We start from the raw sequence: 26,268 nt of genomic DNA on the forward strand, positions 1-26,268 counted from the left end.
TTGCCTGACAGCATATTGCAAGACAATAACATGGCCTTAATTGCTGTAAGAACTTTGTTTAATAAAACCGGTCAATCTTAATTTCATTCATTCACTCATGAGATGTACTCTTCTAGTCCCAATTACATTTTGTCTGAATTGATCCTCAAGCAACCCTCAAAGCTTCCCTGATATTAGCTGTACCCAAATAATATCCTCCATTAATCCACAAACAGCAAGGCTCAAAAGTACAAAAAAATCTCAGCTAACCTGCCTAGAAGATTGAGGACCTGCAAGTGAGTGACCTGTAGATAAATTCAGCTTTCCACCGGAGGTGTGGGAGTTGAATAAAAGAGAGGTAAACTAACTTGACACCTCAACTTTAAAGCACCATGTTTAGTGAAGCCGAACAGGACCCGATCAATGACCAATGTTGACAATTTGTGATCTACATTGCAATCTTTATTTCGAGTGTAGAAATTCTTCTATTTACTTGTTTTATTTCCTTAAATCATGAACCACTAGGAATATGCAATCTGCTTTAGGGTGGATTTCCCCTTACACTGCACATGTTGGTGCACCGAATTGTACTGTTTTTGCATCTGTACAAATGAAACCATTTTTTAAGGTGATGTTTTCTGGAGTCCTGAAGTTTTCCAGATTACATACAAGATGCTTTTTGTCTTTTTTAAATACAATGAACAAGTTGTGAAACTGATTTTTAAAAAAAACATAGCATACACACAAAGTCTCAGGGAGACTAACGACAATGTAATTTGGAAATTGAAGGCAAGAAAGGAGGATGTAATATTTTGGAGGGATTTGCACTTTGTTCCACTGTTGTCTTGAAGTCTCTTGGTTCTCATCAACGAATGGCTATCAGTCCGACGTCAATGAGTTTCTGAATCTTCTGAGCAATGACTGGATTCTTTAAGTGGCTGAGGATCAAACGGAAAAAAACATTAAATACCTTATGTGGAGAGAGAAAAGGTCACACAAGAAAGTGGACAAACTTACTCGCTAAGTGCCTGAGGATCCTTCTGCATTTGCTCAAGGATCATGCGCATGGCTGGGTCACTCATAATCTGCTGCACCTCGGGATCACACATGGCCCTCTTCTTCACTTCCTCAGGAGTATCATTCCTCATGGTCTGACTCACCATACAGCGCTGAATGCCTTCTGTGGCTTCCTGAATGGGGAGGGGGGAAAATGACAAAAACGCCAAATAATCATTACCCAGCAGCAATAAATGTCACACTTTTTCAAACTTCTTGATAGATTGTTTCTCAAAATTTGTTCAGATTTTATTTTGATGATTACCTAACCCATACCGATACGTACACATGACTACCATGTTATACGTTTCTTTCTACTTAAAAAAAGAGAAATCAAATCACACCACTTGTTACATTACTTGATTCAAAATATGTCATTTAGAACCATAACTAGATTTAAGTACTAAACCTGGAAGAAGTGAGCCTTACTATAAAAATGTAATGTAAATAAATACACTAGTATATTTCCATACTTTTTCTAAAATCCTGTGTAATGTAACGCTATAAGGCTAGGGCACTGACTGCGGAATTAGGGTATAATTAATTAAATCAGAAATAGGTCCGGCCACGGAGCCAAGGGTGCAAATAACCATACAAGGTTTATCTCGCGGGGGTTTCAAAGTTTTCTAACAGAACGCCGACTTGTTCACGCCACAGCTGGAGAGGATTTAAATGTTGTTCCACAACAGCAAGAGCAGAAGGATGTCGGAAGTGACGGAGGGGGTTTAAAGGGAACGGGGCCGCCCCCTTAAAGGCACAGGACGTTGGGACTCTATTTAACATGGGTTACAGTAACAAACCAAAGTGTTCAAGGACTTGGGATTTTTTAGACTTTTGTGAGCTGTGTAGTAACCTGTAGTTCACGAGTAATACCTTTGAGGAAGAGTCGAGCTCCAGAGCCCTCTGGTACACATCCACAGCCTTTGTAAAATCTTTCATGGCTTCCAAGGCAGCTCCTTTGCGCGTGTAGCCTTTTACTGTGGACAGATGTGTTGAAATTAGGTAATTAGGTTAGACGTTTTCCTGTATCTAAACTTTATTAAAGTTCTTCAAGCAAATGAATGACTACAAAGTTTCCTGCTTACTGAAGGAGGGCTCAAGACTGATGCACACTTCACAATCCTGAAAAATAAAAATTAAAAGATTATTAAAATGTTTTTGTCAGGTTAGAATCTTATTAAGTGACTCACAGAGATGCTTGGTAAGGATGTACCTTCAGGGCAAGTTGAAACTCCAACAGCTTTGTATAGCAGGCAGCTCTGTTACTGAAGAGTTTGGCATCATTGGGGTTTCTCTTGATGGCCTCCGAGTAATGTTTCATGGCTAAAGGATAGTCTCCTGTGAGAAGGGAAAGCAGAGTTAATATTTATACAAGTCCTTTAAATAAGAATCAAATGACAGCGATCAACCAATGACCAACTGTTACACACACACACCTTTCTGGAAGGCGTCGTTGCCCTTGCTCTTCTCTTCCAGGGCCATGTCGGGATTGATGTAGGCTATTTTCTCCTGCTCTTTCAATATCTTCTCTGCCTGCGGAACCAATTACAGTATAACGGTATGAGTCCATTTTTCACTTTTTTTCATTCACTGTCGACATGCAGGTCTAGCACAGACTTTATTTTTTTTTAATCCACTTAAAACAAAGGAATACTGTTTAATGAGCCAAGTCAATCAAAAAGCTCCTCTCAGTAGGAAATCAGTTTGCACGGCACCTGTTGACACTTCTTCAAGACATCAGGAGTGCGATGCTCCGTCAGACTCTTGTTGAAATACTGAACAGCTTCTTTGTATTTGTCCTGCTTGAAGTATGAGTTTCCAAGCCGAGCCAAGGCCCTATACAATGAGGAGGAGGAGGAGAAAGGAGAACATGTTATTACATAAGAATGCAGTGAGCTGATATTTTAGTTTTCTCAACTACAGTGTAAAGTATCAAAACAGAGGTCAGATTGGCAGCACTATTCATTTCAGGAAAGGACAGCCCATTGATATCAATAATTCTTACGAAACAAATTAAAACGACGATAGTCTCAATCAACATGAAGCTCATGAACTTAATTCTCATATTGAATATACAGATAATGTGTGTCCTGCGTCAGCTTCACTCTATCTTCTTTGGCCAGTTGGTAGTAGGAAAAATAGAACAACACTGCCACTTAATGGTTCTTCTATTATATAGTTGGGCGATCTTCTCCATACTTCGATGGGGAGGTTTTTTTTTATTTTTATTTTGGTTGGCGCTGGCATCACAGCCTGTCGTTTTCATTAGTAGTAGCAGTAGTAGTAGTAATAATAGCAGTTGCATGATTTTGTGTTAATGTGGTTATTTAAATGTAACTTGTGGTTCCGTTTCTAGGAATCCCCACTGCAAGACAGTCTGTGAATGACTCCGCTTGTCTGTCAGCAGCTCACGGACCCGACTTCATCAGACTGCCTGACAGCAAGCATTTACCGAACCAAAATAGTTTTCACATCAACTGCATGGGAGGAAAACAACAGTATCTGTCATCTTATGTATTGATAAACTGATTTTATATTTCCTACCACTGTGGCAGTGAGGGGAATCTGCCTGTAGTGATACAAGCGAGCTCACAGACGGACTGGTGGACTGCCCCATTAATACGTGTGCAGGAGAGTAGATACATAAATCATGTTGTTTACTTTGCTCACTGTGTGTGCATTTTAGAGAGTGACCAAGAGAAAGGAATAGAGGGTGGATTATTGCACATAATGTTTCTGTAAGTTATTACTAACAATATTTCTAATGATAATGATATGAATAAAGCTATTATTTACATCCAGAGTGCCGTTTATATGTGGGGCTGTGATACTGACTGGGCAAAATCCATTTAACGCATCAGTATAATAATAAAAGCAACAACAATAGTTTAAACTTTAGTGGGAAACAAGCCAAACATCATCTTGACATTGGCAAAGGCATCAGCTATTGACGATCGCTCCGACCATCGTCAATCCCCAAGACCATCATCTATTGACGCATCCTACTCTATTACACAATTTCTTTGGTTAAATGGTGCTTAGCTGTATGTCCTTTCCCATACAGATTAGATTAGATTTTTTTTTAAATCAATAAATGAGTAACTATACGAGTCGAGCCAGACCCACAAAATACCAGTCCTGCCCTCTAGGCCGAGAGGCACAGTAGGGTAGATTCACTCAAGTAAAGACAAATTCTTCTTATAGAACTCACTTTGCAATTTGTCTGTAGTCTTCCCGGTTCTCTCTGCCAACATCAATGGCCTTCTCGCACAACTCTCGGCACTTCTCAAAATCTCCCTTCTCAAAGTACACAGCTGAAGGGATAAAAAAAAAAAAAATTAGTACATGTTTCACATTCAAAGTCTAAAATAAAAGTTATCACACGTTTTCCTTTTGTTGTAGTGGTTAGCCCAGTGGCAGGAACTCCAACTTATCACAAAAGGGAATGATATTTTTTTCCATTCAAGAATTTCTCTCAGTGAACACTAGGGTTGTAAACGATAAACCGATGCGACCGGATATTCGGTTCAACAAGTGAGAGATACGGCTGCATCGGTAGCAGCCTCCTAAATCGATACGAATTATCAATGAATTCCTAGATGAATCGGTTACGGAGTCATGGATCGGGTATCGCGAGACTTTGAAGCGGTTGGCGGCATCATATCTATGGGCGGCATTACGCCAGCGTCTCTAAAACAACGCGAGAGCTGAAGCTGCCCGTGAAACACCGTAGCTGGCTAGCTGGTATGAGTTATAAACAAGGGACAACACGGAACATGGAGGAGGTGGAGGTGGAGAGGCCGGCGCAGCACAGGTAGGCTGCTGCGACGCTGCTGTGTGACCGCAGGCACTCCACGACGGCACGTGAGAGACGGACGGCTTTGAATGTCGATCGCTTGTGTCTCAACTTGCGCCACAAGAGGCGGCCGCAGCACAGGTAGCGTCCACGACACTGTCCTGTGACCGCCATCCAACGATTCAGACAGAGTTTTTTTTTGGTCCATGTCTAAAAATAAATACATTGACATGTGATTTTGTTGTTCTGTTTTTTTTTTTTTTTTTGCCAGTGCCATACAGCCACAATGTTTGGGGATATGTGGTATTTTACATATTTGAAAAGAAACTATTGTACTGTCACTTTCATAGAATCCGCTTCTTTATTTTATAAAATATCTACAACAAATATTAACCGTAGAATCGAATCGTATCGTTCTTACACTGTATGGAATCGATTCGAATCGGTCTGTAATTAAAGGATATCGTTTTTGAATCGAATCGGTCTGTGATAAAGGATATCGTTTTTGAATCGAATCGTAACCTGTGTATCTAGATGCATATCGAACCGTTTATCACAAAGAGATGTGCAACCCTAGTGAACACCCAAAATTAGTTATTTATATGAGAAATTGTGAATTATCTGGCATTTGTGTTCCAACAGGTGAGAATATGTACCTGCTTGGTTAGATATATACATCATGTTGGTGGGGTCGTGTTTGATTGCTTCTTCATAATGTTTCAGCGCCGTTTCAAAGTCCTTATTCTTATATGCAGTATTCCCAAGTTCCTTTTCTTTCAGGGCCTGTTAAAAAATGGAAAATAGAGGATTAAAATCAGAATCAGGATTCAGCAAAATGTCTTAAAACTAAAAGGAGATGTATGGTGAATCACTTCATCAGTTTTTTTTTAAATAACCTTTCTCTTGTTTTCAGGAAGGTCTTCCTCCTTGGGAGGAGGTGGCTGAGTCCCTTTGGGTTTTTGGGGAGGAGGAGGAGTGGGCTCCTCCTCTTCTTCCATCTCAGAGAGATTCAGTCCCAACAGCACAGAAAGAGTGGTCATTACTCTGGGATCCTGCAGCTTCCTGCAAAACAGTCAGGCAAAAAAATGCATTTCTAAATTCGGGGCTAATGCACACTTTCCAAATTAATTTAAGATCATGAATTATTTTTTATTTTCCGATTTTGGCCCTTTTAGTTATTATACATGTTGATGATTTCGGAGCCAAAACCCAGATCATCCACAAAATGAAAAAAATATATAGATCGACAGTGGGCCTACAAATATTAAAATACTTTTCTAATATTGTAAGGTTACTGTGCAACAACATCTCTCAATACCTTTCCAGACTTTTTGTGCAGTTCTACCTAACCATCTATTTTTCCCAGTCCTCTCTCAAGACATAATTTATTATTCCTAAACCAAAGACAAAGCTGACATTTTTTAAGATGCACATACGTGCCAAGCTCCGATGGTTTGTTCCTGAGCTGTTCCAGCAGTTCTCTGTAGCTGGGATCTGATAGCAGCTCACGGGTCCGAGAATCACCCTCCAGCTTCTGATACAAGTTGGCCATGGCAAAAGGGTTCATCATTGATTTCTCTGGAGAAGCAAAAAGAAAACATGTTTATTAGTGTAATTTCTATGGTCATGATGGTGATCCAAGATTAAATTGAGCAGAATGTTCTCTCCTCTGCAACGGTTACTACTTGTCTATTGTCTGAATGAATCACCACACTTAAAACCACTCAACAAGGTTGAATATCCTGTCAACAATTTGATTTGGCAAAAATATTTACTCAAATGTCAATTTTTCAGACTTCCTGTTTCTTAGGCATTTGAAAACAAATCAGCTTGTAAAAGTGTTTTTATCAGTGGACCATTTTTGATAGTCATGTCTTAAAAGCCCTGAGTGCAAGCGCAGTAGGTGTCTAGTGACAAAGCTTCAGAGTGTGCAACCAAGGGCCATGACAACTTGCAACACATTCACACTCAATCCACAAGCCCCGATGATGTCATTTTCTTGAGCACACACCTTGCACTGGCTTCACTATGGCTACACTTTAGGCTTAGACCAGGGGTAAAGTAAAATGTTTACTTCGGTGGCCCCGTTAGTGGCCATCTTTAAATCCTCTACCCACATAAGAGGGGAAAGTGCCTCATAATTTTCACATTGTATGCCACTTTTTCTGTAGAATAAAATACATCATATAAATGCATCAGTACCTGCAAGCCGGGCCTCAATGTTCTGTAGACCCTCCTTTAACTGCTGATTACTTGGCTCTTGCCGGAGGCCCTCATGGTAGGTTGATTTTGCATCCTCCAATCGACCAAGAAATTCCATTGCTGCAGCTTTGCGGGAGTAGCCCTGGGTGATCCAAATAAAAAGTTTAGTTTGCCTTCTGAATTTTAATTAATACATGTGTTGTCAACAGAATAATGGCAGAACAAATGACAACTCACCTTGCCCCAATCAGGCTTGATCTTAATGGTCTCACAGGCATCCTGCAGAGCATTCTCATAGTTTCCTTTCTTGGCGTAGGCAGCTGAGCGGTTACTGTACAGGACATGGTTTGAAGGGTCAAGGGCCAAAGCTTCGGTGTAGCAACGTACGGCCTCATCGATATTTCCTGCACTCAGCGCCTTGTTACCCTGGTCTTTCAAAGCTGAGACCTATGAGGAAGAAGATTCAATCAAATTAAGCATTTAAAGGAGCAGTGTGTAGGATTTAGTTGCATCTAGTGGTGAGTTTAGGGATTGCATCGAACTGAATATCGCTCCGCTCACCCCTCCCTTTCCAAGCGCTTCAGAGAACTTTTGTGTTCTTCAGGTAACGTAAAAACCTGAAAGGCTCTCGCTAGAGCCAGGCTTTTAAAATGAAGGCGGTGCAACACGGCCGACTGTGATTTGGGCTTGCTTCCTATGTAGATATAAACATCTCATTCCAAGGTAATGAAAACAACAATTCTTACGAATACTATAGTCCATTTCTGCTTATTATTTCCCTTAAATCTATATAGTTTGCCTTTTAGAAACAAACTGACACTCATGTCAGACAGGTGCAGCAGCGATGCAGCGAGATAACATCCGTTATGCCTTTAATTTGTTAACGTAAATTCATACTCCTGGTGCCATGTATTCTTTTAGCCTTAAAATAACCCCATGGTTTGCTTACAGCCTCAAAGCAAGATGTGAAACTGCAAATCATGACCCCACTTTTTAAAATGTTTAAAATGAACACCGTCTCCTGTTCAGTGGGAGAGAATGTACCAGAATTTGAGTAAACAGGTTGTTTACAACATATCTCGCCATTTGTTGGTTGCCTGTTCGGTTTGTCAAGTTATCAAACTACATCTTCATGCATCAAGTGATGGAATAAATTACATCCTAATAAGCACCACTCTGTTCGAAGCAGAGGCTCTCAATCCTTCCTGGCTTCATTTGAAGACTATGTGCCAGCTAAACGATCCTGGGCAAAGAACAAGGAGTGTTGACGGACACAGCGTTCCATCTACAGTTACAAGACCTAATCCGAACTGAAAACCTAATAACATATGAAAACGCAAAAGCTAGAACAAACATCTCAATTCCCTGTGATGCTGTAACCTAATAATTTGGTAACTATGGGCTACCAAGCATCTGCTTGAAATACATTTGTAAGAGTTAAAAAATACTTTAATATCTTTATCAGAAATACTGTATATTTAATCATAATTTACTTAATATTACCATTGCAACTCTGACAATTATAAAATCAGTGAAATAAGTCTCAGGAAATCCAAGCAGCAGTGGTAAAAAAAAAAAAAAAAAAACAGGGACTTACCCCAAAAAGACTAAAAGAATAAGCAAATGTTCTCAGAACAACCTACGCAAGGAGGATTATCTCAGTGAGGTCTAGTTATTGATGATCATCATGCTTTAATTTGATGCTGTGATTGTTGCATTAGGAAATCCCATCACTTCTGGATCTTATCTCTAATGTTTAATGGTTTGCCAAATATAGTATGTCTTGTCAGCTCAGCCAGGCGTGATTGATTGATTGATTGATATATATAGTTTTATCTTTAAACAGGAGGTACTGTCTCCACATAAAGTAACCACCAATAATACATGAACTGCCGGCAGCTGATGACAAAATGCGGCTGTAGCCATGACAGCGGCGCCGTGTGCATCGAGAATGATCCTCCGGTCTGAGAGCAGGCTACTCAACGTTGAAGCCGATCCAAAAATACTCCTGCGGCATGTGCTACAGACGTACTGCAGCAGTTTATCCGACGGTCATTTGGCACATTTCAACATAAGGATTTACTTACTCGCTCAATTATTCCTTTCATTTGTCTGTCACCTCATTAGTGATAGCGTTCACATTGTGGCTAGTTCATGTTAACTAGCTATGTCATGGCGATTTGCTAACTCGGTAGTTGACGCTACCTAAGGGCATCTATCGAGAAGTGACACAGTGCCAGGCAAACCTCCTTGCTATCTTCAACGATAAAGAGCAAGTTTAATGTCATATGCGTTAGCTAAACAGTTAGCTAGCTAATCGACAAGGTTAGCTAACTGCATTCAGAAATTAGCCAAAACCTGTACGCACATGAAGAGACAATTAACCAATGTAGGTTTGCACAATTTTGACTTCAGTTTAGATACACCGAGACTAGGGTTGTCGAAATGTATTGTGCTGTGTAAGAAGCCCAACCATACATCAGCCAAACGGCTACAACACATTACTACCGGATTGACGCTAAGCTAACAAGCTAGCTAGTTGTCCGATATTAGCGAACAGTGAAGTACCAGTTAAAAGAGGTGACTAACTACACCAACCGTCATGTTATTGTTGTAAAGACCCCCACAATTAAAGAAACTCGTCAATATTTGTAGAATAAGTAGATTGCTAAATGATTATGATGATAGTTGCATGACACTCACTTTCTCCATGGTGCAAGCATGAGGTTCCTTCCAGAAACTACTGCGTGCGGACTAGCGCCTCCCCCTGAACATCATGCAGGTTGCCAGTTTGCGACGTCGAAAATCCGGAAATACCGTTCAGATTTACCGTACGTTTTACCGATGAGGACATTCTGCGGCTAATATATACCGGTAGCCCACTAAAGTTAATATCCAGAAGATGATGGAACAAATATTGATGTGTAAACGTTAAACTAGATGCTCTCTAAACATGTTACCTACAGAGATTGAGAATTGGCTGACTGATGATGCTTTGGGGACAGATGGTCGGTCGGTGTGTGTGTGTGTGCGTGTGTGTGTATATATATATATATATACTTAATATAAAGGCAACACAACGAACCTCAGAATACTAAGGTGAAGATAAACTGCTAAAAAGTTGGTCTGGCCCATCATCAGAGGATCTCAACTGGAAGTATCTTTCTGGCATCATCATTTTAAAACCAATGTTCTTGTCCATGCAGTCTCTCCAAGGTAATCAGATGAAAAATGCAAAGCATACCCTCACAGAAGGCGGCATCCAAAAACAATCCACCATCCCTTATACTCTTTTTTGTGTTTGTCATTGCACTAATTCTATAGACCTAAATATTATTTGTGTTTCCATGAGTTTCTAGTAACATATTCTATTGATTAAGCTACTATCCTGTAATTCTACTCTTCCTTGTGTTCTTGTTGTTGTAAAAACCTGCAATGACAAAAAAAAAATTTCTGAAGCCCCTCCATTTTTGTGTGGATTGAAATCAGTAGATGTACAGTATTGGAAAAATGTTTCATAGAAGCATGAATGCGAAAATGAGACAATATAGTATATTATACTATAAGACAGCAATGTTATGTGCAAAAATTTAAAAACACTCATTATGTACAGTATATGCAATAATTATATAATATGATATGATAACATTTTCATCATATGATATACACAATGTAACCTATTAAAGACGAGGTGCTGTTGGCCAGTGAGGACTACAGTTTCCCCATTGTTTGTACAATTTATTGTTTGTACATTTATCTCTCTCATTGACAGACTCAGAAAATGTTAATTCCATGTAGACAATGTCATGCCAGACTATGTGTGGACATACACAATACACTTGGGAAATTGATAAATGGACAGGAGGCTCCTGTCAAACTGTTTTCACCCCCATCACATCAGTTTTTGCGGCACCTCTCCTATCTTACCTTCAACTAATTTTAATGCAACACATCTGACCAGTTTCTTTGTCATAGCACAATTTCCTTTTAGCAGACATTGTATAAACCACCCCCGATATGGATATAATGATAATGGATTGGATTTGTATGGCGCTTTTCTAGACACTCAAAGCGCTCTGACAGGGTTCCATTCATTCATTCATTCATACACAGTCATACCGGTGGTGGTAAACTACGATACAGCTGCCCTGGGGCAGACTGACGGAAGTGTGGCCTGCCATTCTGCGCCTACGGCCCCTCCGGCCACCACCTCAAATATACAGCAGTCATACACATTCACATGAGGCAGGCTGGGTGAAGTGTCTTGCCCAAGGACACAACGACCATGACACAGTGACAAGGGCGGGGATCGAACCACCGCCCCTCCGAACATTGACCAACCCGCTCTACCAACTGAGCCACAGTCGCCCCACACGGGTATCTTTTTTCTAGGCTACTTGAAAACATAATTGGTGCTACAGCAATCATGACACAGTGACGGAATTATATATTTAGGAAATTAAAGAGGATTTTGGAAGCAGCTGAAATGGTAAAAGTGCAATCAACTACAAAATGTGTTTTGCCATAGATTATGTAGTGGAGGCCATCCTGCATAGACCATTCATGCTGCTGTTGCCATGGATTCACCGATTGAGGAAACACAAGACAGAGAAGCCGTGTGTCAAGATCACAGAAGCCTTTGGACTCGCAGTAAGGATGTAACACAGACATGCTGAGGCTGAGATGAGCCTCAGGCTCTGAGCAAAACGAATGGCAGAGCAGGAAGGCGGGTAGCCTTTGCCCTTGTCTTTCCTTATAAACTCTCCAACAAGATGTCCCCATCTCTATTTACTTTAGTTTGTCTAAAAACCCCTGAGGATAAACCCAGCCATACGTGGACTGCAACAAATGAGATGAAGCTTATAACAACAACCAGTCTCCTTTACAGATGTCCACTTCTTTGATAAGGATTTAGGTGGGAATTTAGTGCTCAGACAGAATCATCAGGGATGAGGGAGAGCGACTGACTCTTGTCAGAATGAAAAGTCTCATAGAAGCCTTGGTGCTGTAGTTCTGCTACCTGTCTATCTAATTCCACCTTCTGCACTTGTTCTGCATATCAAGTTCATTCATTGGCCTTTAGTTATGTTAGATAAATATACATATTTTAAGTAAAACGTTTTTAATTTTGCATACTGGCTAAAAACTACCGACGTAGGCCAAACATATACAATTTACTATGTTTGTGTTCAATTATCTCAAACAAAGTGGGGGGAAAAAGCATGTGTGAAATGTGTTATAGTAGGGATAAACGAACATTAGTTATGGTAACGAATGATGGTGACTAGACATTCACTATGAGGTATACAGTAACATCATTGACATGTTACCAAAATGCCCCCCCCCCCCCCCTCATTCGCGTAAGTCACAAAAAATTACTGTTGTGATTATTTTCGATGAGAAGTATTTGAATTTTACTGAAGACCTTAAAGGCAACATCCCTCACAGTGCGCGCGAGCCGATCACCAAGGCGCTGAACTGAAACCGATCTTTCGTCTAATTGTGTCAGTAAGTAAGTTTGTAAATGTTCTAAATTTTTGAAAAAGAGATAGTTATTATGTATATTATTTGTATAAAACAAACTGGTAGCTGTACATGACATTACTATGTAATGATACCTAGCTAGATGAGTCGTCTAAAAAAATATAATGCTAACGTTAGCGCTTTAGCTAGCTAACTGACATTAAGCTAAGGCAGCTAATTTACTGTGATGTACTGTTGCTAAACCAAAAAACAGCAGCGAAATGTAAACTGGTGCAATTTGTTAAAGGCTTTTCAACTGCTTTACCATCACTTTAAGAACCAAGTGGGGAACCAGGACATTGTCAGGTTTTTGTTTTTTTAATCGGGTGCATCTCTTCGTGTAATGTTAACTAGGTACCACTCCCTAGTTGGATGAGCCGTTTTGAAGCCACCACAATGAGGAGACAAGAAAACCAGCCCGCCAGGCCATCAGCAGGTTAGTTAAAGTGTTGTTAGATTAAACCAACACAATAGAAATCAAGGTTTGCTTATTGTATAGTACATTTGTATACACGTAAGGTAAAACTTGATTTACTTTTGATAATCTCATTTTTTTTAACTCTCTGGCCTAAAGAACTTGGCAGACTGACATGTTCTGTATGCTTTCTCTGCTGTATCCACCAGGCCTTTCTGTGCCGCTCTTTAACCAGAAGAAAAGAAACAGAGTTCCTTTGACATCTGCTCCCACTGAGACAGAGTTCTTCTCCCACAGTGAATACACAGCAGGCACCAGCTCAGCTTCACCTCACAACACTTCAGGTGAAGTATCCAGTTAGGCTGGTGAAGCACCTAATGTATTTCAATCACTAGGTGGCAGTACAATCAAAGAATGAACGTTGACTGCACAAAATCCACACCTCCTGTTAAATCACACAATGGAAACCATAGGGCAATATTGTATAACATCTCCCCATGAATTAATATGTACAGCTACAGACAGTGGAGGCTGCTATAAGCCTCTCTCTGAGAATGTACCTTTCCCCAGGTACCTATGGATGTTTCCAAGCCCCAGGTCCGTTCTCTGTTGTGCCACAAAGCAACCAGTGGAACAGGCAAGTCATTCAACAATCTACTCCACCCCAGCAGTATGGCAGCAATAGACCTGCTCCTGGATCTGCCCCTGCAATGAAAACCTACACACCCATACAGCATCCATACAAAGCTGGAGATACAAGGTGTGTTTAATTTACTTTATGTGTGATGGTCAGTGGCTTGGCTTATTTGTCACTGTACGTTAACAATGAAAAATTGCTGGAAAATAATAAATCTACAAATCATCCACAAGCTATTTAAACTGGACTGTTTTTCCTATTTTTATATTCTCTAAACATTAAAAGGATAGTTAAACATCCAGACACCTGGAAAACTGTGAGAAAGGTTTTCAGAATCATGAACACCACCACAGTGCTAGCAGCAACAAACAAGTTGTCAGTTTGAGAAGTGATTTTACTGTACCTTGAAGTGCTCTAATACCCGACTATCACAGATAACATAAAAAGAAAGAAGAAAAAGAACACACCAAAGAAATTAAAACATTGTTTCAAAGCGTTGCTTGGTTTCAATTTCAGATCCCAATATGTAAATATAGGTTAATGTATTTTCATCTTCAGGTTTAAGATGGAACAGCCCAGCAACCCAATGAGAAAAGGGGACTTTAGCCCCAGTGTAAACTCCGGACAAGCCCCCCACGTCAGTGAGAGTGCACAAATCAAGCAAACACCCCATACTGGGTTCTCTCAGATGGGTCAGCAGTCATTTTACAGACCGCCCAATCCAGAACATCAGTATTTCCAGCACCCCAGACCTCTGCCTGCCCCTGTCCCGTCACCTAGCAAGCCCTCTGCTCATGCAGTTCAGCCACAAAACAACTCCTGGAAGTTTACTAACAGCTTTGGGCCACAGCGATCCCCCATCATGGGAAACAGGAGCACAAATCAACCTCAGACTGTGCAACAAACTCAGGTAGAAATACAAACATTTCAAAATGTTTAATGTATGTTTCATGATATTGCTGTGATCACTGCAGCATTTGTGTTTGTGATTAGCAGGACAAATTTCCAATGAAGCCAGGCTTTGAGAACTCACTGAGGATCCTGACTTCAGTTATAGGTGGCATGAGACACTGGAGCCAGTTTAAAGACAAAGTCCCGTACCTATTTGAGATATTTGGTCAGTTGATTAGGTGTTGCTCTGTGATGTGTACTGTTAAGTATTTTAAACACCATTAAACTGACAGGCTGTGCTCTTCCCTCAGCGACTCTTGACTCTGCGGTCACACTGGGTCGCCACGGAGCCAAGAACTTCCTCATGAGAGATGGGAAGGAAGTTGTGCCGTGTGTCTTCTATGAAAATGTGAGTCGGGAAATAAACTTCCCCTTCAGAAGTAAACTGAATGAATGTGTCAATGTCCATTCGCTCAATAAGTCTCCTCAGCTTGTGTCAGATAAAATAATGACTTTATTACAATGGAATCTGGCTGTGAAAAGGTTGCTCTTCTTTCTCTTCACTAGACTGCATTCCCCAACATTAACAGTGTTTTTCTTTATTAAATTATTATGTCTTTTATATTACAGCCCAACATTTTATGAATGAGGTGATGAATCAGGTGCATGCAGTACATACTTTGTAAAGGCAGCTGCAGTATGTACTAAATGCCAAAAAAACAGTATGTAATTTGGAAAGCAGTGCTGGTTTCCTTATTACATCATCTTAGAATTAAGGGGATGGGAACTCTTAAGATGACAGAAGATAAGTTAAGTACTTCTAATTGACTTTCTGCCAAATGCTGGCAGTGCACTCATTGGTATTCATGTGTGCCCAAAGGAAACCTTGATGTCTGCTGTACCACAGAAATCTTACAACGCCTTGTTAATTATTTAGTACGACTTGTGATGTTTGATGTGTGATTAGCTCAACCTATACGTACCTGTGGTGAGGTGGTAGGTTCCAGTTAGGTGGGGCTAAGAAGGAAACATTTTTATAACCAACAGTGAATTGGACCGAGACAGAGGGGTGATTAAACAGTTTGTTATACAAGTGCAAGTAGGAGATAGAGGGATTTTCCAGGAGTGAGCATGCAGGCTGGAGACAAGAGGAGTCTGGCAGGTGAGCTTAAGGGGCGCAGATTCTGATGTGTGGCCTGGCTGGCTGAGCGAGGCTGGATGGCAGAGCCGAGCTAAGAGTCTGAGCGAGGTAGGGTTGCTGGCAAGTCTGGTAGAGATCCTGAGATACAAACACAGTTAAACAAGCAGAAAACAAGCTGATACTAGGAAAGCAAACAGATAGATTATTGCCAACAAGCTACATAACAATAGCAACAGAATTATCTAGCAATGAGTGGAATGAAGAGCTGGGTTTTATATTTAGCTGAGGTTAGTGTGGTGAATGAGCCACAGGTGTGCCAGCACCCAGGAGTCCACGCCCAGACACACCCACACAGATACAGACGTGTCTCAGTAGGATGGGGAAGCAGCAGGGGAAAAGGGGAGATGCAGAGACATAAAAAAAGCACAGGAAAATTACTCGGTATTTGTGCCAACAGGAACAGGAACTGCCCCGTCTCATCCGTGGTCACGTTCTTCGCTGTGTGGGGAACTACGACCGCAGTAGAGGTGTCCTGATGTGTGTGTCTGTCAGGCCCGGCCTTCCCTCAGAGCTGAGGAACGCTCAGGAGGCTGTCAAAGTCTGCGACGCCGAGATGAGAGCGCTCATCAAATTACTCAGCGAAGACTGAGCACGAGTACGTACCTACAGTAGACTGATTGTTAGAAAGTATACCAGTGTTTAATGAGGATATAGATCATTCTCTAAAAAGCATGTTCATGTAGTGTATTAGTTAAGTTTTTGTGCCATTTTACTGAACTTTAACAGTTTAATTCACTTGCATGTTCTGGCATTTTTGTATTTATTTGTGATACAAATACATAAAGAGTTGTTTTTGTTTAACCAAAACTTAGTAAAGTAAAGCCTCTCTTTTTTATAAGTTCTGAAATATTTTTTTATTACAAAGAAAATTCACAGAACAGCAAACATTTTTTTAAGAGGTTAATTCAGGTAAAGCAAACACGATGAGGTAATATCTCAAAATATATCTTTGAAAAACAGGGCAGTTAAGAATAACGTGATATCAAGTACAGTTAGTTTATTTACAGTCAAACATCACAATGGAAAAAAGTATAATACTACTCTACTAAAACAGCTTCACCAGTGCTGAGACTTTACACACAATGGTTCAACAAATAGGGGAATAAGTCCAGTGCAGTCACGCCAGTCATTCCCACAGTCAAGCACAGTATGAGGTCCAATACAATACCAACATTGCTCTCCTGACCTTCTTTCAATATGGCAACATAATCACAGTCATTTTCTTAATGTCAGGACAGGTCATTATGGAAACCCAAATTTGGGAAATATTTAAAGATGAACCCATTAGCAAAATCCAACCCATTATTCAACACCAATACGCACATAAACACCCACTAGAAAAGGGAATCTAGCTTGATGAAGTTGGCAGTGTACAGGGAGACTAAAATGGAGAAGTAGACATTTTGTCCTTGGAACATGACAGGAATGGTGCCAGCGCTTAAAAGGAGAAGTGGATGGACGAAAAAACACAGCAACACATTAGCTTACTTGAGGAGCTAATTATTTTAAACCACGTTTTACACAATATGAATAATGTGTCAGCTCAGCACAGATAACTGAAGGCAAAGTTAAATTTGTACAGCTCCGTCGTCTTAACGCTCAATTTCTAAATCACATAAGACGAGGATGCCAGGAATTAATCTGTTAGCCACATGTCACAACCTTTTAATATAGCAATTCTAGTGAATTACCGCTTCTTGATAATTGACTAAAAATGTCTCGGGGCAAAATTGAACACAAGTACACTGCTTTTCCTTTTTTCTCTCTTCTCTCTGCTGTTGCCTCCAAGGATTAGTAGACATCTTTTTTTTTTTAGATCCTCCAGAACATCATACTGCATCAAGTACAGGAGAAACAAAAACCAAACACATCAGCCAACAGGATCCACAGTTTTTCAGCAGAAAAAGATGATCACCTGATAATTGTATTAAACACTTGTCTTGGTTATGTTAAAAGGCACAAGCTGGTTGGATCACATTTAAAATCTAAATCAATTGTTCTACCATTAACAAAGCCCATCTTATCATGCATTTTGACAAAATTCCCACATCTCCCTGCCTTTTGCAATATTTTTTTCCTGAATTTGAGTAGTAAGTATTGTGTGTTGTACACAGAAAAGAATTGTGTCATGTTTAACAAGCGAGTTACCTTACACAAACAGTTCTGGGGAAGAGGATGACAGGATGCAGTAGCCCAACATAACAATTTTGACAACACTGCTCTGAAACCACTTCTTATTAGTAGGATTGTTATGAGAAAAAGATCCCTATTTGTCCTCTGAGCAGATCTGATGCTGTGTCTGTTGTCCTTCTCTTTGAGACGGCTAAATGCTCCGTCTTTGAAAGCTAAAACGTCTCCTTGACTCCCACTGGTTCACTGCCTGCTCACAAGACTGGAAGGCAGGAAAAGTCTGAAGAGCAAACCTCTTTCAAAGTGTCAGATTTCTCTTTTCAATGTGGTATTTTGAAACCTCAGACATCAGCGCTATTAACTCCAGACCATTTGTACAGTCCAAAGCACAGTACATCGTCAATAGATGTAACTCATTAAGCGCTCAACCATTAATGTTCTCAGTCTTTCACTCTTCAAAGTGTCTCTCTCTCGTTGAGTCAAACGTTCTTCAACACCTCTCATTGAAACATATGATCGGTCGAGTCATGCTGCCACGTGATCTCCAGTCGACCTCCAGTCTGTTTTGGAATGTTACATATGTTGACTTGTTACCCGCAAAAAGAAAGGAGGGAAAACATTTTCTGAAGCCATTTAAAATGAGGTCCGTGCATCGTCCGACAGCATCACCTCCACAGCAGACAAGAAGTCAAATTACAGAGAACTCGTGATGGAAAAAAAATCATAACCACAGAGTAAAACGGTAACATAAAACATTCCATCTAAATGACCCCAATCTGAATTAGTCACATAACAGAAGCAGGAAGACAGTGTTTGTTGAGTGTCAGCTTCAGCCGTCACCGAGTCCCAAACAGCATCGCCTTTTAAAAACGGGATGCAGGTGTCTCTCCATGACATGAAGCCCAGATTAGAGAGAGCGGTCAGGAGGGTGAAAAAAAACGAGCCGTCGTTTCGACGCACTATAACAGCGTGGGCAGTGGGGTGGGGGACAGCTGCTCCTTTGGTGCATATTTGGCAAAAAAGGGCAAGAAGACGGTGAGCATGACCCCGACAATAGCCAGCATGTAACCCCAGCCGATCTGGCACTCGCCGGCGTAGTAGATGTCGGAGTCCCCGCAGAAGGACCGCACCAGTGACGAGTTGAGGCCGAAAGGGTAGACCAGCAGTCCGGCAGCCATGATAAACACTGCAGGGAAGACAGAAAACAGTATATTCACTTGGGCTGTTGGAGGAAAGATTTAGCAGAAACGATTAAAGAGATGCTGTTTATACAGCCAACATGTTCATTGTGTCATGGATACAATCTGACAGTTTCATTGAGAGTCATAATTAAAAAAAGAGATTTTAAAGGGTTTGTTTACTCCAATGAAGCACATTTTAACAGACTGGTGTGCCAGCTGAGAACCACTTGGTGGCAGTAGAGGTCTTGCAGAAAAAATCTGCTGTGTAATTTAGATTAATCTGTGCTGAGATTTGATGATTTGTTGCCTTCTCTTACCCATATAAAAATAAGTTATGACCTAAATAGTTGTATAAGTCCAACAGTGGCCAAACAGTGTTTCTAATGCATTCAACAACATCTGCGTTACTCATTTTAAAACTCTGGGTCTTCATAAAAAAATGAATAAAAAAAGGAGCGCCCCTGCGCTCACTTGTGCTGCGTTCAGCTTCCTCAGACTCTGTCTTCAGACACTATCCATGCAGCCAGTGAGCGGCTCGCTGTTACAAATGAAGTCAAGTCTCCTAGCCTGTGCAGCCAAGCAGTTATTGACTGTGCCACAAGCTATCATTGCTGCTCTTAGTCATTCTGAGTGCCGGCTGGATTTCCATTACAATGCCAGGTGTCATAGTTGTTTTAGCTTTGGAGAGCTGGGGTTACTGGAAAAGCTTGAACTTGTGATAGTGAACTAGCTCTTCAGAAAATTCAATAAATATATCTTTATTTACACTCCTTTCATTTCAAAACATGTGGGTTTTGTTGCTTTCAAGGGCAGCGGCTCCACCGTCAGTGGGAAACCGTGCTCGTGTGAGAGTTGCCACGCAATAGCTGTACGAGTATCAAATCGATGGTTTGTGTGGGCAGTCAAGTACTGTGCTAGTAGTGCAGGGATGAGGAGGTAGGGAGCTTCCTCTGATGTTCTAGTTGCACACTGGGGGCTTTGGGATTGACTGTTAGGAGGAGAAAAGAGAGGATGGGAAAGAAACACAAAGAAAGAGGTCTAAATGAGTGCAGGAGAGGTATCGCTGGAGTGTGGTTTGTCTAGCCTGGTCTTTCTCTGTGGAGTTCATTGAGGGTCTACCTCTCTGCCTCGCCTATCCCAAACCTTTACCCAGCCCTCCCAGCTCTCAGTTCAGAGTGGCCTCGTGTTTTATCTGCAGGGGCCCAGCACCTCAAAGCTCACCGCCCTAATGACACTTTAATGACCTGCTTTATCAAACTATCGTTGGCTTTTGTGGAAGAAACACAAAGGCGTACGTTCGCAAACCCAAGGCCACTTCCCTGCTACTCTGAAAATAATGGCAACGTAAGCGAACTAGGACAGAAAACTAGAAGGGATAATTGAACAACACAGCATAACCCACAAATAATCAATACAGGAATGAGATTCAGGTGGCAGTCTCTCACAAGTGTCAGGTAAGCAGGGTGAAGGCTGGATTTTATCAATCAGACCTGGAGTATGCAGGGCGAGTGTCTGGATCAGATAAAGTGCAGCTCGGGCTCACAAGATATCTGCAAGCATTTAATGAGAACTGTTGAAAAAGATCAATTTCATCTTTCAGATCTGAGAGGGTTGAAACCAAACCAAAGTGAATTTAGACGACTTAAAGGGGAACTCTAGCGTTTGTACACATCACAGTCTGTTTACAGGTGTACTACTGTCGTTTAAGGCCTATTGTGGCTCCAGAGGGAGCGGAGAGAAGTCTGACAAATTGCCTTAAGTGATCTCACTTGAGTCAGTGGCAGATGGGGTTGACGACTGGAAAGCAGTGAGCTTACGAGAGCTCTGTAGCCCTCATCTCTGCTAGCAACTCAAAGCTACCTGAGCCACTAGCATAACACAACTGAATCACTCACCAAATAGCTGGCAGACGAGGTTTTGACATGGAAACAGAATGTGTGGACTAAAAAAGATACTCAATGTGTGGACTGCTAAAGTTGTAATGCCAGACGGAACAATAAGGCCTGTGTTTTGTGATAAACCTTCAATTAAGTTAGAGACATGAAACAGAATTTCCTCTACATGGTGCAGAGTATATGTAATTGCAAGAAGGTCTTACGTGGAGCGGTAATCTGTGAGGGATGGGCAGTGTGATGAAAGAGGCTGACATGACACCAAGATGACATGCAGCAAGACTGAAGCTGAAAAGTGTTCATTAGTTGTGCAGCCAAGAGAGCAATGTGCACACGGACTCCCGCTTAACAGGCAAACTGACATCACTGGCTGAGATGTGAAGGAGTGAAAACAATACAGCGCTGCTGTCATGAATAACAAAAAGCAACGGAGAAAGAAAGTCAAATTTGAGCTCCCATCAGAGCTGGTCAACTAGGAAAGACGTGAATTTCTCGTTGCAGTTAGGGACTGTAAAATAGGCTACCTACATTTGGGTACTTACTGATACAGAATACTGATATGAGTACACTGCAGTTCTACCAACGGGACTCATCTCCATCAGGTGTTCCTCACCTTCACACTGTAACAAATTCAATAAACACCATGATGCTGTTGTGTGTTTTCCTGATACAAACAGCATTGTTTGCAGTAGCGATGTTAAACTTGTATTCTCTCTACTGGCCATCAGGGGGCGACTCCTCTGGTCGAGATTGCATGGGAGTCTATAACAAAATGACCCTACTTCTCACTTGATTTAGTATCTCAGTAACATTGTAAACATGAGTTCATGGTCTCAATCTCTAGTTTCAAGTCTTCTTCAATCCAGCATGATGTACATTTTAGTAAATGATGGTCCATTTAGAGTCAAATAGCCCATAGGGCGGGGCTACCTATGTGATTAACAGGTAGCTACCACAGTGTCGCTACTGCGGCCTTGCCATGGCCTCGGTGGCATTGCTACCAACGCAATTAGTTACTGAGATGACTTCAATGAAGCTAACTTTGTTAACAGCTTCACACTAGAAACCAGATGGATCCAGATCCAGTAAGGTTGCTCGAGCTGCTGCTCTGCTGCTGCTTTAGTTGTAAAAAGTAAGTAGAAAGGGTCTTGCTTTTTACAAAGTGAAATAGAAGATTTAACTCCCCAACAGTTATTTTACAGTCCCTAACAGAGGATTTAAAGAGCTGTCCACAGTAGCTACCGGGCAGTAAAAAGCTACAAGTGCTTCCATCAATTACCCCCTAATAGACCCAAGTAGCAGACAGTTTACTAACCTTCCCACTCCCAATTAACGTTCTGTGGATGTGTGAACTCAAGTCAGGGAGGAAAGTCCGGAGCTGTCTCCACAGAGGGGAATAAAAGTGAAGAGGTGTGAGGGAGCGAGTGCGTCATCCCCGATCAGACGAGTGCCGCTGAGTACGCGAGGCTATCATAATGGCTCAGAGATGATGAGACAGTGAATAATGGAGAGACATCAAGTTAGCTGCATGGCACTAATGTGCCCTAGTTCCAATGCAAACTTTACACCCAGTAGCCACGGAAGGGGTTAGAGTTCATTTGTTCGGTTGTCGTGTTTCAACTTTGTGCTCAGTTCTGACCAATAGTATTTCTGAATTATTTGTAATTTTCTTAAAATTACTTTTGTGTTCACGTTGTCATTCAAAAAAAGTCCATCCTGTTGATCATTAATACTTGCTGTTTTTCTCAATACTGACGTGTTTGAATGCACACTTCGGCAGATTTGAACTGTGCGCAGGCTTCACACTGAGAGAGTTAAATATTGATTTGGAAAGGCAAAACAGCCAGAAGCGTCCAAGAGCGATTTCATTGTTCATCATCAGCTCTGGCCTGTTCCTCAGGTAGCTGCAAGGCTGCGGCAGGCCTTTGTCTGCGCTAATGAATGGCATACCTTTACGTGCTTCTCTGTTATCTTGTGTGTGTGTGTGTGTGTGTGCGTCCGTGGCGGAGGAGAGTCACAAAATGAAAATAAAAAACATTGTCCAAGCATACAAAGACTTTGTGTGGCTTTGTGCGACTGAATTTGCTAAATTAGCCTTGAATTTCTCTCTCAGTGGTGTAGCGAGAAATGGAACGCTGCTCCAGGAGACGGTGGAAGGGGGTCACAGCAGCGAGAGGTTAGAGATTGAACGGCTGGCGGGGCAGGAAGGGGTGCGATAACCTGGCGTCCAAGCGTGATACTGAATCACTTTCATCACAGACCTCTAACGCAGAGCTCGCCGGCTTGGATTATTACACAAACCTTAGAAACACACCTATTGTGGGATTGCTCATGTGTTGTATCACAATGTGAATGTCTCGGTTCAGTCGCAGAACTCTGCTAAGTCTGGAATCTATCTCCTGTCAGAAAATGTCAGAAATCCAATATACTGTGGTCCAAGACATTCATGCACCTTGTATCTAAAATAGATTGCATTCCTCCCAAGATATTACTATTTCTGTTCTGTGAGCTTCAAGGCCTTCGTCATTATGAACCCAAGACCTCTGCTTTGGATCCAACTCTATTGCCTCTGTGTGTTGACTGTCATAACTCTGTTAGTGATGGGAAGAAAGGTGGAAAACTCATGGGTGATGGGCGGCTCCTACTCCTTAATCCAGGTTTAACTGTCTGCACTTACCTGAGAACACTTAAAGAGGACCTATAAGCTTTTCTGTTTTTTCCCTTTCCTTTAGTGTGTTATATAGTTTTTGTTGTGTAAAAGGATGCAAAGTCCATACCCAAAGGGAGTTCCTCTCCCCAACAGAAACATAGTAGCAGCTCCTGAACTGCTTCAAACACCTCAATTCACATCTTGCCTTTTCTTTCGTAAAGTGGTGATGTCACAAAGTAACACATTTGCATAATATCTGCCCAACTGCTGGTTTGGCCCGCCCTCAAACAAAGCTAGTAAGAGCTAAGCTGAGCATAGGTCGCCATGTTGAGAAGACGCTGTTTTCTGCCGGGATTTGTGTCATTTTGACATTGTTTGTGACTTCAAGGGGCTAAAATAAATTTGCATCACTATTCCTCAGCAGTATAACACCTGTTCTGTGGTTATGGTAAGGTGTGTAACATATCTGACAAAGGCACCAAGCGGTTGACCAATCACAACAGAGTGGGCCAGCTGACCAATCAGAGCAGACTGGGCTTTTGGGGAGGGAGGGGCAGGAGCTCAAACAGAGCTGCTGCCATGGAAAATGAAAAGTGTTTTTTGAGCATTAAATCATGTAAACATGTTCTAGTAGTAAACTGAATTACGAGTATGCATCAGAAAAGGAGCATAATAGGGCCTCTTTAGCAAACTATTCATATATTATATACATATATTTGTGTTCAAAACCAAAGCATAATGATAGGCAGAAGAAGATCAACTTTTGCAGGTTATCATAGATAAACAGACACACAGAGTGGCAAATAACATGGGAAACATATAAACTGCGTGGACCCTAGAAGTATACCTGCTGCAATGCAATAATGGGAATCTTAATAACCAAACAAACATTAAGTGCACTGATTATCGTCACCCCCGGCCCAGACGAGGAGATGACCACCCAGGAGTAAAACTTGGTGTACCGTAGCCTCGTACTGACGCAGACTGTAAACTAGATGCTAGAGTTAAACCTTGGTAAGGACCAGGATTGGGGAAGAGCGGCTGAGTAGTAAGTTCACTAACAGTCTACTAAGCAACTGGCTCTATGGAGGACGGACACTTTAAAGCGTTTTATAATGAGGAGTCAGCAAGAGAAAGACACTTACATTGAAGAATGAGACAGGACAGGTTATACAATATAGGTCCAAGCCTTGCAGCCAGCAAGAATTAGAATATATTAGAGGAGACTAATGCGCTGCTTATCTTCCCCGACCGACAAGGAGTCAGCTCCAACGGGACGAGAGCAGTCTGACGTGCGAATACAAAAAAAACATAAAAAGAAGAACCACAGTGCACCTTTGGGTGTTACTTATATTCTTGCATCACCGGCACCCACTGCTTACTCTCACACCTGAAAGAAACGTCTCTTCTGGCGTCTGTCCAAACAGGAACATTATCTGCTATTCACTTCAAAGACACATGAATGAGCACACGCATTAGACTGTGGCCTTACATTACCACAGACTTGTTTGATGTCACATTACCTCACATAGCAAAGGCATCAACACACAAGCCAGCGGGAAGGGGAGAAGGAAAAAAACACATATTTTTTCTTCTCTACCAAGGATATTGCCTTCCTTGATCCAGGTAGACGGAAACAACAACAAAAATGCGCCTAATAAATCTTGATTTTTGCCAACACGACGCTCATTTGTTTGTGTTGCCGGCCATGTTTGTCATCGATGAAACACAGTGACAGGAAACATGCTGGAAAGAGCTGAGGAATGTTGCTTGATTACAGATGCAGGCCCAAAGCTATACATCAGAAGGCCCGTTCTTCTACGGCGTCTTCCTCCTCCGCCACATTCTTCATCAACCCGTCGCCTGCTCTTTCCATAAGCAAGCATTTCCCACGAATAGAACAGGTGAGCTGTTCCCGTGTAGACAATAATAACCCACATGACGATCAGACAACGCTGATGTAAATGAGGTGCACTCACTGTTATACCGTACGTACATAAGAAGCACATAGAAGCATGCATGCTCGTTTCCATATTCACACAAGTCAGAGTAAAAAAAAACGTTTGTGGGGTCAACAGCGGTTTCACCAATAAATCCAAAAGATTAGAGTCCTAATTTAATCACTGTGTGTATAAGGTGGAAAGACACACAGCGGGTCCAGTAATGAAAGCATAACAAAAGGGCAGCGCATAACAGTGGTGTGTCGCGAGGAAATTGCCTTTTCACCGGTCGCACACAAGGAGTATTTCCATCCCCCCTTCCCTCCTCTATCTACAGGCCAATGGAGATGGGGATGGATCATTTCTCTTTCTCTCGCACACAGTGAGTGAACACTGTTTTTTCCACCTCCAGTCCGGAGGAAGCAAAGGGACGCCCAAAACACGGATGCGACGGCGCATTAAGCTGAAAGATAAAGAAACAGCAGAGAACCGTGTGAGAAGGCCACACGCCAAGCAAAAGATGATGAGTTGAAACAAAAAAAAGGCAGCTCTGCATACAGGCCGGTCCACCAGAGTGTCTAAATGTGCCTCGAGCTCGCTCCATTATTTCCGACCCCTGTGTGTGCTCAAGGTGAGGAATGGTCGCGCGGTGGAAGATGAAAGTTTCGGAGTTGAACCGCGCCAGCAATGAATCTCCAGGTCGTCAGCTGGGACCCGGCGAAGCGTGGGCACGAACAGCAGGGACTCCGTCCTAATGTGATGAGCTGTGCTCTAG

At 41.7% G+C, this 26,268-nt stretch overlaps 3 protein-coding genes across 3 annotated transcripts in view; 1 reads left to right on the forward strand and 2 right to left on the reverse strand.

Annotated features, from left to right (window-relative positions):
- Nucleotides 1-419: 419 nt before the first annotated feature.
- stip1 (stress-induced phosphoprotein 1) lies at nucleotides 420-9,807 on the reverse strand. Its single transcript, XM_084029797.1, has 14 exons — nucleotides 9,737-9,807; nucleotides 7,271-7,480; nucleotides 7,034-7,175; nucleotides 6,268-6,409; nucleotides 5,728-5,893; nucleotides 5,488-5,614; nucleotides 4,247-4,349; nucleotides 2,751-2,871; nucleotides 2,472-2,568; nucleotides 2,249-2,373; nucleotides 2,121-2,157; nucleotides 1,909-2,012; nucleotides 997-1,169; nucleotides 420-917 (listed from the first exon to the last, which is right to left on the reverse strand). Exons 1-14 carry the CDS (start codon nucleotides 9,743-9,745, stop codon nucleotides 845-847), a joined length of 1,629 nt encoding a protein of 542 aa, XP_083885923.1. The 5' UTR covers nucleotides 9,746-9,807; the 3' UTR covers nucleotides 420-844.
- Nucleotides 9,808-12,952: 3,145 nt separating this feature from the next.
- On the forward strand, nucleotides 12,953-16,327 carry spata22 (spermatogenesis associated 22; the record flags this gene model as incomplete). Its single annotated transcript, XM_084028119.1, has 7 exons — nucleotides 12,953-12,992; nucleotides 13,181-13,315; nucleotides 13,542-13,731; nucleotides 14,167-14,518; nucleotides 14,605-14,725; nucleotides 14,811-14,908; nucleotides 16,098-16,327. The coding sequence occupies 7 exons, from the start codon at nucleotides 12,953-12,955 to the stop codon at nucleotides 16,287-16,289; spliced, it is 1,128 nt and encodes a 375-aa protein (XP_083884245.1). The 3' UTR covers nucleotides 16,290-16,327.
- A 350-nt stretch (nucleotides 16,328-16,677) lies between these two features.
- Nucleotides 16,678-26,268, reverse strand: part of lhfpl7 (LHFPL tetraspan subfamily member 7) — an 88,269-nt gene continuing 78,678 nt past the window's right edge. Inside the window, exon 3 of the mRNA XM_084029819.1 lies at nucleotides 16,678-19,016. Coding sequence (XP_083885945.1) covers nucleotides 18,790-19,016 — 227 coding nt within the window. The 3' untranslated portion in view covers nucleotides 16,678-18,789. The remainder of the gene's footprint in view (nucleotides 19,017-26,268) is intronic.

The sequence above is a fragment of the Eutrigla gurnardus genome (assembly GCF_963514095.1).
Source record: "Eutrigla gurnardus genome assembly, chromosome: 15".
In the NCBI taxonomy this organism is placed as follows: Eukaryota; Metazoa; Chordata; class Actinopteri; order Perciformes; family Triglidae; genus Eutrigla; species Eutrigla gurnardus.